Source organism: Scyliorhinus torazame, unplaced genomic scaffold, assembly GCF_047496885.1.
Source record: "Scyliorhinus torazame isolate Kashiwa2021f unplaced genomic scaffold, sScyTor2.1 scaffold_688, whole genome shotgun sequence".
NCBI lineage: Eukaryota > Metazoa > Chordata > Chondrichthyes > Carcharhiniformes > Scyliorhinidae > Scyliorhinus > Scyliorhinus torazame.
Window position 1 is genome coordinate 1,497 of NW_027308415.1, and position 15,251 is coordinate 16,747.

At 49.0% G+C, this 15,251-nt stretch overlaps 1 protein-coding gene across 1 annotated transcript; it reads left to right on the top strand.

Moving 5' to 3' along the window:
- Positions 1-1,462: 1,462 nt before the first annotated feature.
- Positions 1,463-12,615, top strand: LOC140406592 (thrombospondin-2-like; the record flags this gene model as incomplete). The annotated part of the gene is made up of 3 exons (XM_072494594.1): positions 1,463-1,560; positions 7,147-7,286; positions 10,477-12,615. Coding segments are annotated over 3 exons (246 nt in total), but the record flags the coding sequence as incomplete, so codon positions are not given.
- Positions 12,616-15,251: the final 2,636 nt, after the last annotated feature.

Genomic DNA, 15,251 nt, shown 5'->3' on the forward strand with positions numbered 1-15,251 from the left:
AGGGGCCAGTTCCCTCGACAAATTGGATTTTTTACGACAAGCCAGCAGATGTCATGACCATTCATCTGGTGCCAATCCACAAGTTACCACATGTCCTGAACGCACCAGCACACATTGGCAATCGGGGTGGGACTTGAACTCGCGGCAGTTGCGCTCCCATAAACATTGGGCTCGCCTGGCCCCGTTTCAACCCACAATCTGTGCTGAGCTAGCTGATCCCAGCTGGAATGGCCTCCCCCTGATTCAGCCCAGATTTGGGATTTATTGTGCCAGTGATGATGGAGAGCAAGTGCCTGAGGTTGCGCGTCAGATATGGGTAGGGTAGGACTGTCTGTGATTGATTTTTGTTCCTGGATTATTATGGGACAGGGAACCAAGTCAAGTAAATAAAGGTACAGACCATCCGTGATCTAAAACAATGGCGGTGAAGTGGAAGGTGTGTTAACATCAAAGAAAGTGCACCTGAACCGCAGGTCGGGGATGCTGAGGTGCGATGTTTTGCCAACCAAGTTATTTGCACTGGAGACATGGATATCGCACAAAGAGGCTATTGCTAAGCTGACCGCATTCGGGATGTGGGCATGTAGGAGAATGTTCCCCAGGCCCTCCATGGACAGAAAGACTAATGAGTGGGCAGCACGGTAGCACAGTGGTTAGCACTGTGGCTTCACAGGGCAAGGGACCCAGGTTCAATTCCCCACTGGGTCACTGTCTGTGCGGAGTCTGCACGTTCTCCCCGTGTCTGCGTGGGTTTCCTCCGGGTGCTCCGGTTTCCTCCCACAGTCCAAAGGTGTGCAGGTTAGGTGGATTGGCCATGATAAATTGCCCTTAGTGTCCAAAAGGTTAGCAGCGGTTATTGGGTTACGGGTATAGGGTGGAAGTGAGGGCTTAAGTGGGTCGGTGCAGACTCGATGGGCCGAATGGCCTCCTGCTGCACTGTATGTTCTATGTAATGCTGGAAACGGCTGGAGGAAAGAGGAAATTAGTCCCGTAGGTTTTTATATGAAGAGCATTATAATTTATCTCAATTTGTAATTACTCAATTATCTGACTTCAAATTACCCCAATAAAACCAATTTGGTTCAGCCATAAGCTGAGGCGTATCCAACGGCAACTTAAAAGAGATAGGGTGGGATTTTCCAGACCCTCCCACAGGTGGGATTTTCCGATCCCACCGATGTCAACGGGGATTTGAATGGCTCGCCGCATCTGCTGCGGAAAGCGGGGGGGCGGGGGGGGGGGGGGTGCGAAAAATCCCGGACATGCTTTATTTTAGAAGGAAAAGGTATAGTTCCCAACACAAAACAGACTTTACAGCTTCACGTAGGTGATAAGTCAACCTTTTGGGAAGAATTTGCCACCAATTCTTTATGAACTTTGTGAACCTCAGCCACTTTGGTGCAAATGCATTTCCTGCGGGAAAGTCTCCATTGACGTTAATGTGAATCTGTTAATGTTTCAGGTACGAACATTATGGCATGACCCCAAGAATATTGGCTGGAAGGATTACACTGCCTACAGGTGGCACTTAATCCATCGACCCAAAACAGGTTTCATCAGGTAAGCAGCACATTATACCAACACTGCTGGTCGGGAACTGGGGCGAAGGTAACTGAATTACGGAAAAATTGTATGTACGCCCAGGACATTTCCTCCTCTGGGTAAATAGTGCACACAGATCGCATAGCGGCAGACGCTTGGGGAAGTTACATTATGCTGGAATGGGAGAGACTTGGGCTGGTCCATTCTTATTTTCTTTGTTGGCTGGTTAAAAGTCTTGCCGGGAAGAATGAGAGAGGGGATTTTGCTAAAATAATATCAGAGATAAGAGACTGCAGTTACATGGACAGACTTGAGCAAAGTGGCATAATGACGGGTTTTGAGAGGGTAAATCGAGGAGACCTAATCTCACAAGCCCATTGGCTGACAATCAGAGAGGACAGTTTGGATGACCAAGGAACGGCTCGTGAGGACCTGAAATGCCTTCGCAGAATTGACGATGGCTGCAGAATCCACGATTGCTGGCAAAGGGAAGCGGAATAGATATTTTGAAAATGAAAAGAGTTAAAAGAAATAGAACCATAGAATTCCCACAGAGCTGAAGGAGGCCATTCGGCCCATCGAGTCTGCACCGTCTTTTCGAAAGAGCACCCCACCCAGGTCCACTCCCCCGGCCCGATCCCCATGATCCCACCTAACCTGCACATCTTTGGACAATAAGGGGGATTTCAGCATGGCCAATCCACCTAAACTGCACAGCTTTGGACTGTGATGGGAAACCGTAGCAACCGGAAGAAACCCACGCAGACACGGGGAGAACATACAGACTCTACAGTCGCCCAAAGCTGGAATTGAACCTGTGTTCCTGGCGCTATGGGGCTACGGCGATAACCACAATGCCAGCGTGCCGTCCCAGGGCAGATGAATGGGCATGGGTGGGTAGCTTTGGAACAAGTTCCATTTCAAAGGAACAACATTTTTAAACTATGGTGTAGCAATGTGTGATTATAATAGCAATTGTATTTATAAAGAAACATCCCAAAGTATTTCACAGGAACATTATAAAATAAAGTATCACACCGAGATACACAAGGCGGCATCTAGTCCGGTGACCAAAAACTTTGTCAGAGGTAGGTTTTAAGGAGAGTTAGGGAGGTGTAGGGAGGGAATTTCAGAGCACGGTGCCTCGGCAAATGAAGGCCCGGCTGTCAGTGGTGGAGCGATTATAATCAGGAATGCTCATGAGGCCGGAATTAAAGGAGCGCAGGGTTGTGGGTGCTGGAGGAGATTGCAGAGATTGGGAGGGGTGAGACCCTGGAGGGTTTGAAAACAGGGATGTAAACTTTCAAATCAAGATGTTGATTGACTAAAAGTCAATTCAGGCCAGTGAGCACAGGAGTGATGGGGTGGATGAGATTTGGCTGCAAGTTAAGACATGGGCAGCAGGGTTTAGGATGACCTCAGGTTTTTGGAGGTTTGAATGTGGGAGATCAGCCAGGAGACCATTGGAATAGTCGATACCGGAGGCAACAAAGGCATGAAGGAGGGTTTAAGCAGCAGGTGAGCTGACACACGGGACAAGTCAGGTGATGTTACTGAGGTGGAAATAGACGGTCTTAGCGATGGTCCAAATGTGAGGTTGGAAGTTCATTTCAGGATTGTCATGATATGCATTCACACACATAATATACAGACAAGCAGCTAATGGACACAGAGAACAGGATATGACCAATAAGCAGGCAGGACACTCAGGGGTGAGATCTGACTATAAAAGACACGAGGCACTCACACTCTGCCTCTTTCCACTGATGAACACCTGGAGAGTCAATCAAGGGTGTTGTTACAATCTCACACCTCCACCTGGTTCAGTCAGACAGAGTAACCAGGCAGAGAGTTGAACTCACAGAGAACTGTGCTAACTGTGCTATTAGTCCAATAAACCTGATTGAACTAACTTCAAGGTCTGGAGTATCTTTCTGATCTAAACTGCATCCAGTTGCAGCCAGTGTTAGACCAGTGTACCTAACACGACAAGGATCAACTGTGACACCAAGGTTGCAAACTGATTGGCTTAATCTCAGACTGTAGCCAGTGAGAGAGATGTACATATAAGTGACTGTACTGCAGTGGGTTAGCCCTGTTGCCGCACGGCGCCGAGGTCCCAGGTTCGATCCCGGCCCCAGGTCTCTGTCCATGTGGAGTTTGCACATTCTCCCCGTGTTTGCGTGGGTTTCACCCCCACAACCCAAAGAGGTGGGTGGATTGGCCACGCTAAATTGCTCCTTAATTGGAAAAAATGAATTGGGTACTCTAAATTTAAAAAATAAATAAGTGACTATACTTCTTTCGTCAACAAACACCTGGCACAGTCATATGAAATTCTTCTGCTGTAGTCTTAACAGAGGTGCTCAGCTATTGATTTTAACTAGGTTGACATCTCTATTGAAATAGTGGACAGAGGAATTTCATAGGAATGCACTAAATCCCTTCATATCACAGCACTGGTTCAAGGCCAAAATAGCCAAGGTGAAAGGTGAAAGTTTCAGTCTGCGTCCAGAAAATAGACCAGATGAACTATTACTATTAGATTAAAAAGTGTTTGGAAAGCTAAAACAGTTCAACAAAAAGTAAGTAATGTGAAGCACAAAGTAAAATTATTTTCCTTCCCCCTTTAAGATGATCCTTAAGATCCACTTCTGTGCCAAGCTTTAGACTAATGTCTCAGTGTGTGGCTCGATGTCAGTTCTTGCTCAATAACACTCCCGCGAGGCACCTTGGGGCAGCTTATTGTTAAAGGTATTATATAAATCCCAAGTCGTCATTTTTGCTGAAGCCTTCACAAGCCACTCTGACACATGACTCGCAAACGAGACCGAGGGAGTGATCCTCGTGTGTGGGCAGTTTCCTGATTTCCTGTAGAAAAATTACCAATAAATATTTAATACTTTAGCAACGCGAGGAAGCCAGCGGTTGTAGACTGAAGATTTATTGAACTATATACAATATTCTGCCCACAGCCGTAACTCTCTCCCAGTCCAGTCCTTGCTGGGGGAATTGAGCACGCCAGGCCCTGCCTGGGCCGGCTTTCACGTGTAGTCTTTTAACGAGCTCCAGCTGGGTGGCCTCCGCCAAATCTGCTCCCAATAAGCCACTCAGTTATTTTCAATAACAGTGCTTATCACCGCCTTCTCAAGGGCAATTAGGGATGGGTAATAACTGCCGGTCTTGCCAGATGATGCCCACATTCCCTGAATGAATAAGAAGATGAACTGTAATTGAGGTAAAGGCCATTTGGTGTCACCATTAAGATAGCGGCATGTGTGATGCCATTTCAATACATTATGGGGGTGAATGTTTTTTAAATATGTGTCCTCAGTGGACTAGTCATTGCCAACAGCTCGCTCTCTGAGTGTTGTGATTCCATTTAGTTCATCAGCAATATAACCTAAATCTGAACCCAAACTACAAAAACTAGAAACCAACAGTAAAGAGAAACCCCGGAAGGTTGTCTGCAGGCTCATACATAAAATAATAATCTTTATTGTCACAGGTAGGCTTACATCAACACTGCAATGAAGTTACTGTGAAAAGCCCCTAGTCCCTATATTCCGGCACCTGTTTGGGTACACAGAGGGAGAATTCAGAATGTCCAGTTCACCTCACAGCACGTCTTTCGGGACTTGTGGGAGGAAACCGGAGCACCCGGAGGAAACCCGCGCAGACACGGGGGAGAACGTGCAGACTCCGCGGTGACCCAAGCCGAGAATCGAACCTGGGTCCCTGCCGCTGTGAAGCAACAGTGCTAACCACTGTGCTACCGTGCTGCTGATACTGTTTATCAGTATCTGTAAACAGTGGGGATGACAATGATAAATATTTCCCTTGTCTGCATCTTAAGATGGTGAAGAGCAAACCTTCTCTTTAAAAGAAAAGCAAAATTAAAAGCGAGTACACTTCACTTTAAATACTGCCCTCAGTATGCTGACATACTCATTTTTCTTGGGATGTGGGCCAGCATTCGTTGCCCATCCCTAATTGCCCTTCAACTGAGTGGCTTGCTGGGCCACTTCAGTGGAAGCAGTTAAGAGTCAATCGCATTGCTGTGTAGGTCTGGAGTCATATGTAGGCCAGACCGGGTAAGGACAGCAGATTTCCCACCCTGAAGGACATCAGTGAACCAGATGGGTTTTTACAGCAGCTCATCGTTAGACTTTGAGGGCGGGATTCTCCGACCCCCCCGCCCCCCCCGCCCCCCGCCAGTTCGGAGAATCGCCGGGGGTCGGCGTGAATCCCACCCCCGCCGTCCTCCAAATTCCCCGGCCCCCCATAAATCGGCCCTGCGTGAGTCGCACCGCCCGTCTCGGAGAATGGCGGGTACCGGCGCGGCTCAGTGGGCCCCGGCGCTGCCGAATTCTCCGGCCCGCGATGGGCCGAAGTCCCGCCCGTCTTTTGCCAGTCCCGCCGGCGTAAATTGGAGTAGTTTCTTACCGGCGGGACCTGGTGGCGCAGGCGGCCTCCGGGGTTCTTGGGAGGGGGGGCGCGGGGGGATCTGGCCCCGGGAGGTGCCCCCCCGATGGCCTGGCTCGCGATCGGGGCCCACCGATCCGCGGGCGGGCCTGTGCTGTGGGGGCACTCTATCCTTCCGCACCGGAGGCTGTACCGGTCCGCCATTCCCGGTGCGGAAACAAAGCCCTCTGCGCATGCGCGGGAATGACGCCAGCACGCCCGGTGCTCCCGCGCATGGGCCAACTCGCGACGACTGGCAGAGGCCCTTCGGCGCCAGCTGGCGTGGCGCCAAGCCCCTTTCCCGCCGGCCTGCTGGGCGCAAACCACTCCGGGGCCGGCCTAGCCCCTGAAAGTGCGGAGCATTCCGCACCTTTGGGACGGCCCGACGCCGGAGTGATCCACGCCACTCCGTCCCGCCGGAGTTGCCTGCCCCACCGATTACGGACGAATCCCGCCCCAATTCCAGATTTTGTTTTAATTGAATTCGAATTTCACCAACGGCCCAGTTGGATTTGAACTCGGGACTCCAGAGAATTACCCTGGGTCTCTGGATTACTAATAGGGCAGCACGGTAGCATAGTGGTTAGCACAGTTGCTTCACAGCTCCAGGGTCTCGGGTTCGATTCCCGGCTTGGGTCACTGTCTGTGCGGAGTCTGCACGTTCTTCCCGTGTGTGCGTGGATTTCCTCCGGGTGATCCGGTTTCCTCCCACAGTCCAAAGATGTGCGGGTTAGGTCGATTGGCCATGATAAATTGCCCTTAGTGTCCAAAAAGGTTAAGTGGGGTTACTGGGTTACAGGGATAGGGTGGAAGTGTGGGCTTGGGTAGGGTGATCTTTCCAAGGGCCGGTGCAGACTCGATGGGCCGAGTGGCCTCCTTCAGCACTGTAAATTATTTGAATACGACTACGCCACCACCTATCCTTTTGAGATACGTGAGTTAGAGAGAGAGGGACATCTACATCGAACATAAATAGTCTAGTTCTCTGTCACGCATTCTCTACAGACTCCGTCTTGATGCAGCTACATCTATGCTCCATCTACACACACTTGCTGACATTTGAACTCTGTTTCAGATTGTTTTTGACATTTTGTAAGTGTCGTTGTGGTGGGATTCTCAATTCTGTTTCTGTGTCTGCAGGGTGGTAGTTTATGAAGGAAAGCAAATCATGGCTGATTCTGGCCCAATCTACGATAAGACGTTAGCCGGCGGACGATTAGGGCTCTTTGTCTTCTCCCAGGAGGCCCTCTACTTCTCTGACCTCAAGTATGAGTGTCGAGGTAAGCCTGCCCTACCCTTTGTCTCCGCATGTCCATATTGTAATCCGTAACATGCACAGGGCATCGCATATCCCTCGAATTATGGCACCAATCACAATAGTTGGCTCAATGTAGGTATAGAATCATGGAATCCCTACAGTTCAGAAACAGGCCATTCGGCCCATCACGTCTGCACCGACCCTCTGAAAAAGCCCTCTGCCCACATCCACAGCCCCGCCCACCCCACACTATCCCCATTACCTCACCTGCATATCCCTGGATACTAAGGGGCAACCATTACAGGTGCACCACAGACAGCATCCTGTGTGGCTGCAACACAGACAGGTATGGCAACTGCTCGGCCCAGGACCGCAAGAAACTTCAGAGTCGTGAACATCGCCCAGTCCATCACACAAACCTGCCTGCCAGCCATTGACTCTGTCTACACCTCCCGCTGCCTGGGGAAAGCGGGCAGCATAATCAAAGACCCCTCCCACCCGGCCTACTCACTCTTCCATCTGGCAGAAGATACAAAGTCTGAGAACACGCACGAACAGACTCAAAAACAGCTTCTTCCCCACTGTCACCAGACTCCTAAATGACCCTCTTATGGACTGATCTGATTAATACTACACTCCTGTGTGCTTCACCCAATACCGGTGCCTATGTATTTATATTGTGCACCTTGTGTTGCCCTATTCCGTATTTTCTTTCCATGTACTAAATGATCTGATTGAGCTGCACGCAGAACAATACTTTTCACTGTTACCTCGGTACACGTGACAAATCCAATCCAATCCAATGGCCAGTTTCAGATTTTATAAATTTAGAATACCCAATTCATTTACTTTTCCAATTAAGGGGCAATTTAGCATGGCCAATCCACCTAACCTGCACATCTTTAGACTGTGGGAGGAAACCGGAGCACCCGGAGGAAACCCACGCACACACGGGGAGAACTTGTAAACTCCACACAGTCACCCAGGAATTGAAACTGGGTCCCTGGTGCTGAGAGGCAGCAGTGCTAACCACTGTGTCTCCCCGCCGCCCTGAGCTGGGGCTTCCGGTCTTGCCTGGGGTGGGAATGGGCGCGAACGGGACTGGAGAATTTGGAGTGCAGCCAAAAAGTCCATTGACTAGAAAACGGGACTAGAAATCCCATCAATGGTGTTCGCAGTAGCACTGTCTTGTCACAATGGTTGAAGCAACCTGGACTAAGTTGGAAGAAATTTTTTTGCAGTCTATTTACATTAGATAAATGTACATATACATATTACATTTACGCTGTAATGAATTTTACTTCTATATGTTTTCATATATATGTGTAGTAATGTAAATATGTAATGTGAAAGATTGCAAACAAATAAATGCCCCTCAGTCATTCAGCTGTCCTATGGCTGTGATCCAGAGAATAATTTCATCACAATGTTTAACATAGGAACAGGAGGAGACCACTCAATCTCTAGAACCCGTTTTGCCCCCATTCAGTGAGATCCTGACTGGTCTGTGACCAAGCCCCCAGATACCCATCTTTGATCCTTATCCCTTAACACATTCGATCACAAAAATCTCAGTTTTAAAATAAACAGTTGAGGAAGAGAGTTCCAAACCTCTACAACCCTTTACATTGTTTCCTAATTTTACTCCTGAAGTGTCTGGGCCCCGAACACGAATATAAAGGTTCAACCACATTTATATTAAATTAAAAGTAAAGCCGCACCCACTGCGTACGACACGGGTGTCCCAGCCCGGGACTAACAGGAACTCCCGGTCTGCGTCTGGGACGGTGTTTAAATTGGCTCGATAGCGAGTCCCATCTGGAAGGGTCTCAGCCCGTTACCATGGGAACTCGCACTCCACAAACCCCAGAGGCAGATCAGCGAGTGACCCCTCGTGGTCCTCCTGAGGGTTATCGCACCTTGGAACCCAGGTACCATTTTGATGGATCCAGGTTGCATTCCCTCCAAGGTCAATGTATCTCTCCTCAGACGTGGTGCTCAGAGCTGCTCACAGTACACGAGGTGTGGTCTAACTGGGGCGAAACATACCCATCCCTTCCTGTCACATGATTTGACCTTTGATTGGATTGGCAGCTAGGCTTAAGAACCTTCTAACTGTCCGTGCCACATTCCAACAATCATTGCATGACCTAAAGAGTAATTATATAACAGCATTTCATTGGGAGTGTGCCAATCAACGTCCGTGTTATATGCGCATGCGCGGTTGCAGCTGCCTTGTTCCGGTTAAATGCCACGCATTGGGAAAAGAATGTTCATGGGGTAACAACTAACTTTTACTGAGAACATTAGTCACACTGGTCAGTTCTGATGATTCAGCATTGGTCCTCGGAGCTCCTTGATTCTAATAGAAGGCCTCTGTTATGCTCCAGGCTTGTTTACTCACATGGGTCACTACACTATAACACGCATGTTACATATAGCAGTGAATTCAGCAGAGCCACTTACCTCAGCACGGATTCCCCGTCGGTGGGATTCTCTGCTTCCCCAGCAGCGTACTCACACCCGGGAATTTCCCGATGGCGTGGGGATGGCCACAATGGGAATCCCCATTGGCCGGCGGCTAGGTCAGAGATCCTGCTGCCGCGTCGCGCCAGAAAACGGGTCTGGCGGGACGGAGAATCCTGCCCATGGAGTTTTACAGCAAAGAATCCCATTTACCCATTCACTTCTCCCTCCAGAAGCACATCCAGTTGTCCCTTGGACCCGTTAATACAGCTCACTTCGATGGCTATCCCGCTCACGCAGTCCGCACTGCCGGAGAACCCTGAGGCCTTCCCTGTCGGCTGGTTTAAGCCACATCAGGCAGCGCAGATATCAAGTAAAACCTGCTGAGGGAACCTGAGGAAAAGCATATCCAATCTGCCAAAACGTCCGCAGCCATCTAAGAGTGGGCGCAAATTTTTCCTTTCGGGGGCATGGGCATTGCTGAAAAAAGCGACATGCTGTCAAAACTTTTCACTTGCACTCATCAGGCCAGGCGCAAGAGTGCCAAATTTCAAAGGGAGCAACTATTTACACGGCACGGTTGGTTGGGGAAGAACGCAGCAGAGAACTATCGCCCGGGCATTTTTGAATGTAACAAAAGTGTGGGGAGTGGGGGCGGGGGAGACAATAGTTATAAAAGTCCCGGCCTCCAAACAGAAAGAATTTAGACGTAACGTCTCTTTTTTTTTTCTCCCTCCCCCCGGCAGATAACTGAGTACCTCGCCTGCAGCGCGCCTCGTGGGACCCTTGAACATGCTGCGCAGCCCTCGGGTCACCTCAGTCCGACTGGCGGAGTCCCGATTCCCGCCCACTCTTTTCTCGCTGGCTTCCTGAGTGTAACCTCTGACCCTCACCCTTCCCCCTCCCCTGCCCCTCCTCCCTCAGCCAACACCCGCCTTTGGCCGACTGTGGTGACTCGCTCTCAGCTCTGTGCACCGGCTCTCTGGACAGCAGGGCAGAAATGTGGCGACGGGGATGCTGAATCGGCCGGAACTCAAACAAGTCCCAGCTACCCGTGACTATACCTGCGTGGAGGGATTAGTGATCACTTAACAAACTTATCGTGCTGCAGTGTAAGCCTGCCGTTACTATTTTTCTAATAAGGCTGTTGTCAAGGAAACCGAGCAGTGGACTGTTTTTTTTTTAAATGAGACAGCTGATTTAACAATGTTTTTTTAAAAAAAATGACACCTTCTGGGATACATTAATGAATTACAAAAAAAAATGTTTTAAAACCACTTTGTTTACAACTTTTTCTATCACATTTTGTTGTGTGTATATAGAAGCTTTTCAGCTCTTGATAGTACAGGATGGCACATCTATCGCAGCAATGGTGTACGAATCCTATAAACACTCTCTTATGTACCATTTAATCGATTAACTGACAGACCAGTCAATTCCTTTCTCCCAACTGAGAAATGGCTATGACTGGTATTCGGGTAGGGCCGAGGGACAAAGTAAACCGCAAACCAATAATGTATGGGCTTAATCTGAATATATGTAGATGTGTATCTATATATATTCTATATATCGTATATCATTTTTGTTCTTTTTTTTTTTACACACATTGCAGTCTTTCAATGTTAGTAACGGCTATATAAAATTATTTCTGACTTGAGAAGCAACCAACTCCTTCCTCATGTGATCCCTCTCCTCCCTCTCTCCTTCCCCTCCCTCTCTCCCTCAATCCACCTCCCTCCCTTTTTTTTGGACGAGGAACATCGGTGTGGTTCCACAAGTCATCGCAAAGTGCGACCGTCTTTCCAGGAATGAGAGACCCAAGTTTGCAGAGGGCGAGGGGGCAAAAAAAGATGTGAATATTTAGATTGTATCATATTTTGCTATTTAATTTATTTATGGTTTTATTCTCTCTCTCTCCTCCCCCCCCCCCACCCTTTTCTTTCTTTAAAAAAAATGTTTGTGGGAATCAGTGAATTTTGCCAAAGATTGTAAATAATTTATTTATTTGTTTACACTGAAGCAATATCGAAATTTGAAAGAGGAACTTGGCCGACAAACCCTAGTCTATATTTTTTTGATTAATATTAGGCAAATAAACTATCAAAAAAAGGCTGAAACAGTGTTCTGTGAGTTAAACCAATTTGTGTTTATACGCCATATTTGTTAATTAAATCAATTTGCTCTACCTTGTTTCCTTTTAAACTGTAAATAGCTCTGGTATTCTGTATAGCAGGAGAGGCCAAGGCTTTTGGCCTGGCCTGGATGTTCCCTTCAGTACCGTACAGCCCCCTCAAGACACCTACAACATTTAAATCAACCTCTCCATTAATCTGCTCTGTACCTGAAATGCAACAAAAACCCCTTTTTCCTAATGGCCCAACCTCACCAGCCCGCCCCACTTCTTCCTGGCAAATTCAGGCTGGGCAAGCCTGCCATTGTCGAGCGTGCCCTGTTGGACCAGGCCTCGCAGCCTGCACGTTGGGTCAAAGGTCACCGTTGGGCCGCCCCCGTTGCCGGCGGCAGTCAACTCCCGCATCTTTTGTCGCTCCACTCCAGTGGTATTTTGTTACCTCAAATGCTTCACAATGTATATGGGAATATCCCCCGCCCCCCCCCCCTCCTTTAGAACTGCAGGATAACTGTGTTGCTTGATCCAAAATCTTGCCACGTCGATGCATGCGTTCACATTGTATAGCTGTTGAGTACTGCAGAATGATTTGATTTCCTTTACTGGGTTTTGACCCTTGTCGTGTTTGTTGTGTTATTTTTTAAATGTATAAATATATATATAAGCACACTCGAGTTTAGCACATTAACTGTACATAGCTAAAGAGTGCAGTTTGCCAATGAAGCATTCAATAAAATTACTCAGCTTTATGTTTCAACATTCTTGTATCAGAGTTGCAGCAGATGTGTGCAAGAAATTACTGTGGCTTCAGCGGCCCCGTCCTGAACAAGGATACGGTCAAAAAAGCTGATACACCAAACTGGAGCCAATCAGCAGTTTTTCCTCTCTGATACTGACAGCATGCCTCTGTGATTGGGCTAATCATCCAGAGTATGGTGGAGGAAAACATTGACAAACGCTAGCAACTGTGTCAAAGGCCTTAAGAGAAAAGACTCAAATTGAATTTATGTAGCAACTTGAGGATGCCCAAAGGCGCTTAACAGCCTTTGTACTTTTCAAGTGTAGCCACAAATGCAGCCAATTTGCACACAGAGCAGTCCTTCAAACAGCAACTTGGTAACAACCAGGTCATTTGTTGTAACCATGGAGCTTGAGGCCAAGTATTGGCCAGGACATTAAGAGAACTACCCCACATTTCTTCGAAATAGTGCCATTGGATCTTTTGTATCTACAGACGGTCCTCAGGTATCTATGACACAATTGGTTCCTAAAAACTGTGTCGAAAGCCAAAACGTCATAAGTCAGAACCGCTTTCCCCTTAGGAACAATGGTGGATTGATTCCTGAACCAAGGCTGCAAATAGCTTGTGGGGTGCCTGCCAATGTTAAGTGCTCTCAACTCTTGTCCTGTCGAGGTGACTGCTGATGCCTGCACGCCTTAGTACAAGTTCTTCGGTTAGTGTGAGGGATATGACGGTCAGTAGCCTGCTTAATTGTCTGACTCTGAGTGCATGTTAGGCAATAAGTTGACCACTGTCGCAACTATTGTGCCAACGAAAGCCTGACAGGATAAACTCGCTCCCAACCTAATAAAGACGATTCGACTGAATAAAGATGTTACAGTGGCTGGAGTGACATTATCCAGTCGGACAGACAGGTGGTGCAGAACGTTGACGGGTACGTACAGATGTGCTGGCATGGAGTCGTAAAGTCAAAACTGCCGTTGTAAAGGCGAAACGGGTTGTCAATTTATAAATAACCGGAACGCTGTTTGTCGTAACTCATCTGCCATAAAGTTGAGGACTGTCTGTATTTAGAGGGTAAATAGCGCCTGAGTTGAACATTTCATCTGAAAGATAACAGGTGCTATTTTCTGGACATGCCCAAATCGGTGACTTGACGAGGTCGTTGAATCTCTCGCCAGATTCACAATGCTTGGAATTCAGCTCCCCAGGGATGAAAAATATTCCAAGTGTGGGCTTGACCGGGTAGAAACTCCCCAAGTCCGAAAACAACGACCAAGGGCATGATCTAACCAAAAGAAAATAGTCTGTTTTCGGCAGGATTAGCAAGCGCCGGGGACCACCCTGCTATCTAACGGAACTCTATTTATTTTTAGTGCCTTGATGGGGAACCACCCCCCCGCACCCCATCCCGAGGCCACACTCAGCATCATTTCCTGCACTGAGGAGCTCCGATGAAATGGCATCCCGATCCCTCGACCCCCTGACGCAACCATCGGACCTCCCCCAACTCACCTGCCTGTGTGTTGTTGAGCCCACCCCCCACCCCCACTCACCCACCTCACATGGGCATGGCACCCTGGGCCCGATCCCTGTGGCAGGCAAAGTACCAGCCTGGCGCTCTGGCAGTGCCCCTGCCAGGCTGGCACCCGGGTGGCACTACCAGGTGGCACAGCCATGGTGCTAGGCTGGCAGTGCCAAGGTGCCCAGGTGGCACCAGCAGTGGCAGGGCATCACCCTTCCCAGAGGCCAAACACCCAGGAGCCTCCGATCGACTGAGACCCCCCCCCCCAAGTACCGTTCCACCGTGTCCCTGTTTGTGGAGACCAGTACTGAACGGCAGTCGCCTGCGGTCTCAACAAGGTCAGTAGATGCTGGGAGGCCGTTAGATCCGGCGCGAGCCAGGCTAAATGGGTTCTTATACTCAATTAGCCGTGCGAGACTGGGCGGGACCCAGATCATGACATCTCGTGAGATCTGCTTAGATCTCGCGAGGCGTAACGGCCATCGGGAATCCCAGGTCAGGCCTCTCCCGGAATCTAAAGCCCACGTTGCACCACGGTTCTGGCAGAATGAGGCCAGCGGATCGCGCCCCGAGAGGTAAACACTGGTGTAGATCTCACCTCAAATCCGGTGACAAACATTTCGCCAAACGCGACCAAAATAATACTTCGGGCGCGATTCTCCGGCCTCATTACACCTTCGCTCAAACGAAACGAGGCTTGTGAACAGCGGGAGAGGTCAAAACGAATACCGGGCCAGGCGCCAAACGGTTAGCGATGCAGCCGTCCCGCTCTCGTAGGTGAAATCAGGATCTTGCCATAGCGTGGCGAGAAACCATTTATCACCACTTAAGCCCCATTTCCATACAATTAACGAAAGCCACCCCATATCCAACAGCCTCCCATCATTCTTCGGCCTCCCCAGCAAGTGGTCACGCTGGCGCAGATTAGTATTCCTTTTGAAAACTGTGAACATGGCTGTAGGGACTCAAGGAGGTGAGTAGCCACCTTTGCTCACAGGCAAAGAGACCAGGGGCGCTGGGATTTCCACCCCAGTGCTCGGTGGGAGGTAGGAGGTGGGGGACCCTCTGCAGGGGTGGGCTGCCCTTGGAGGGTGGGGTGATATGCTGGGGGGGGGGTGGTGGCAAC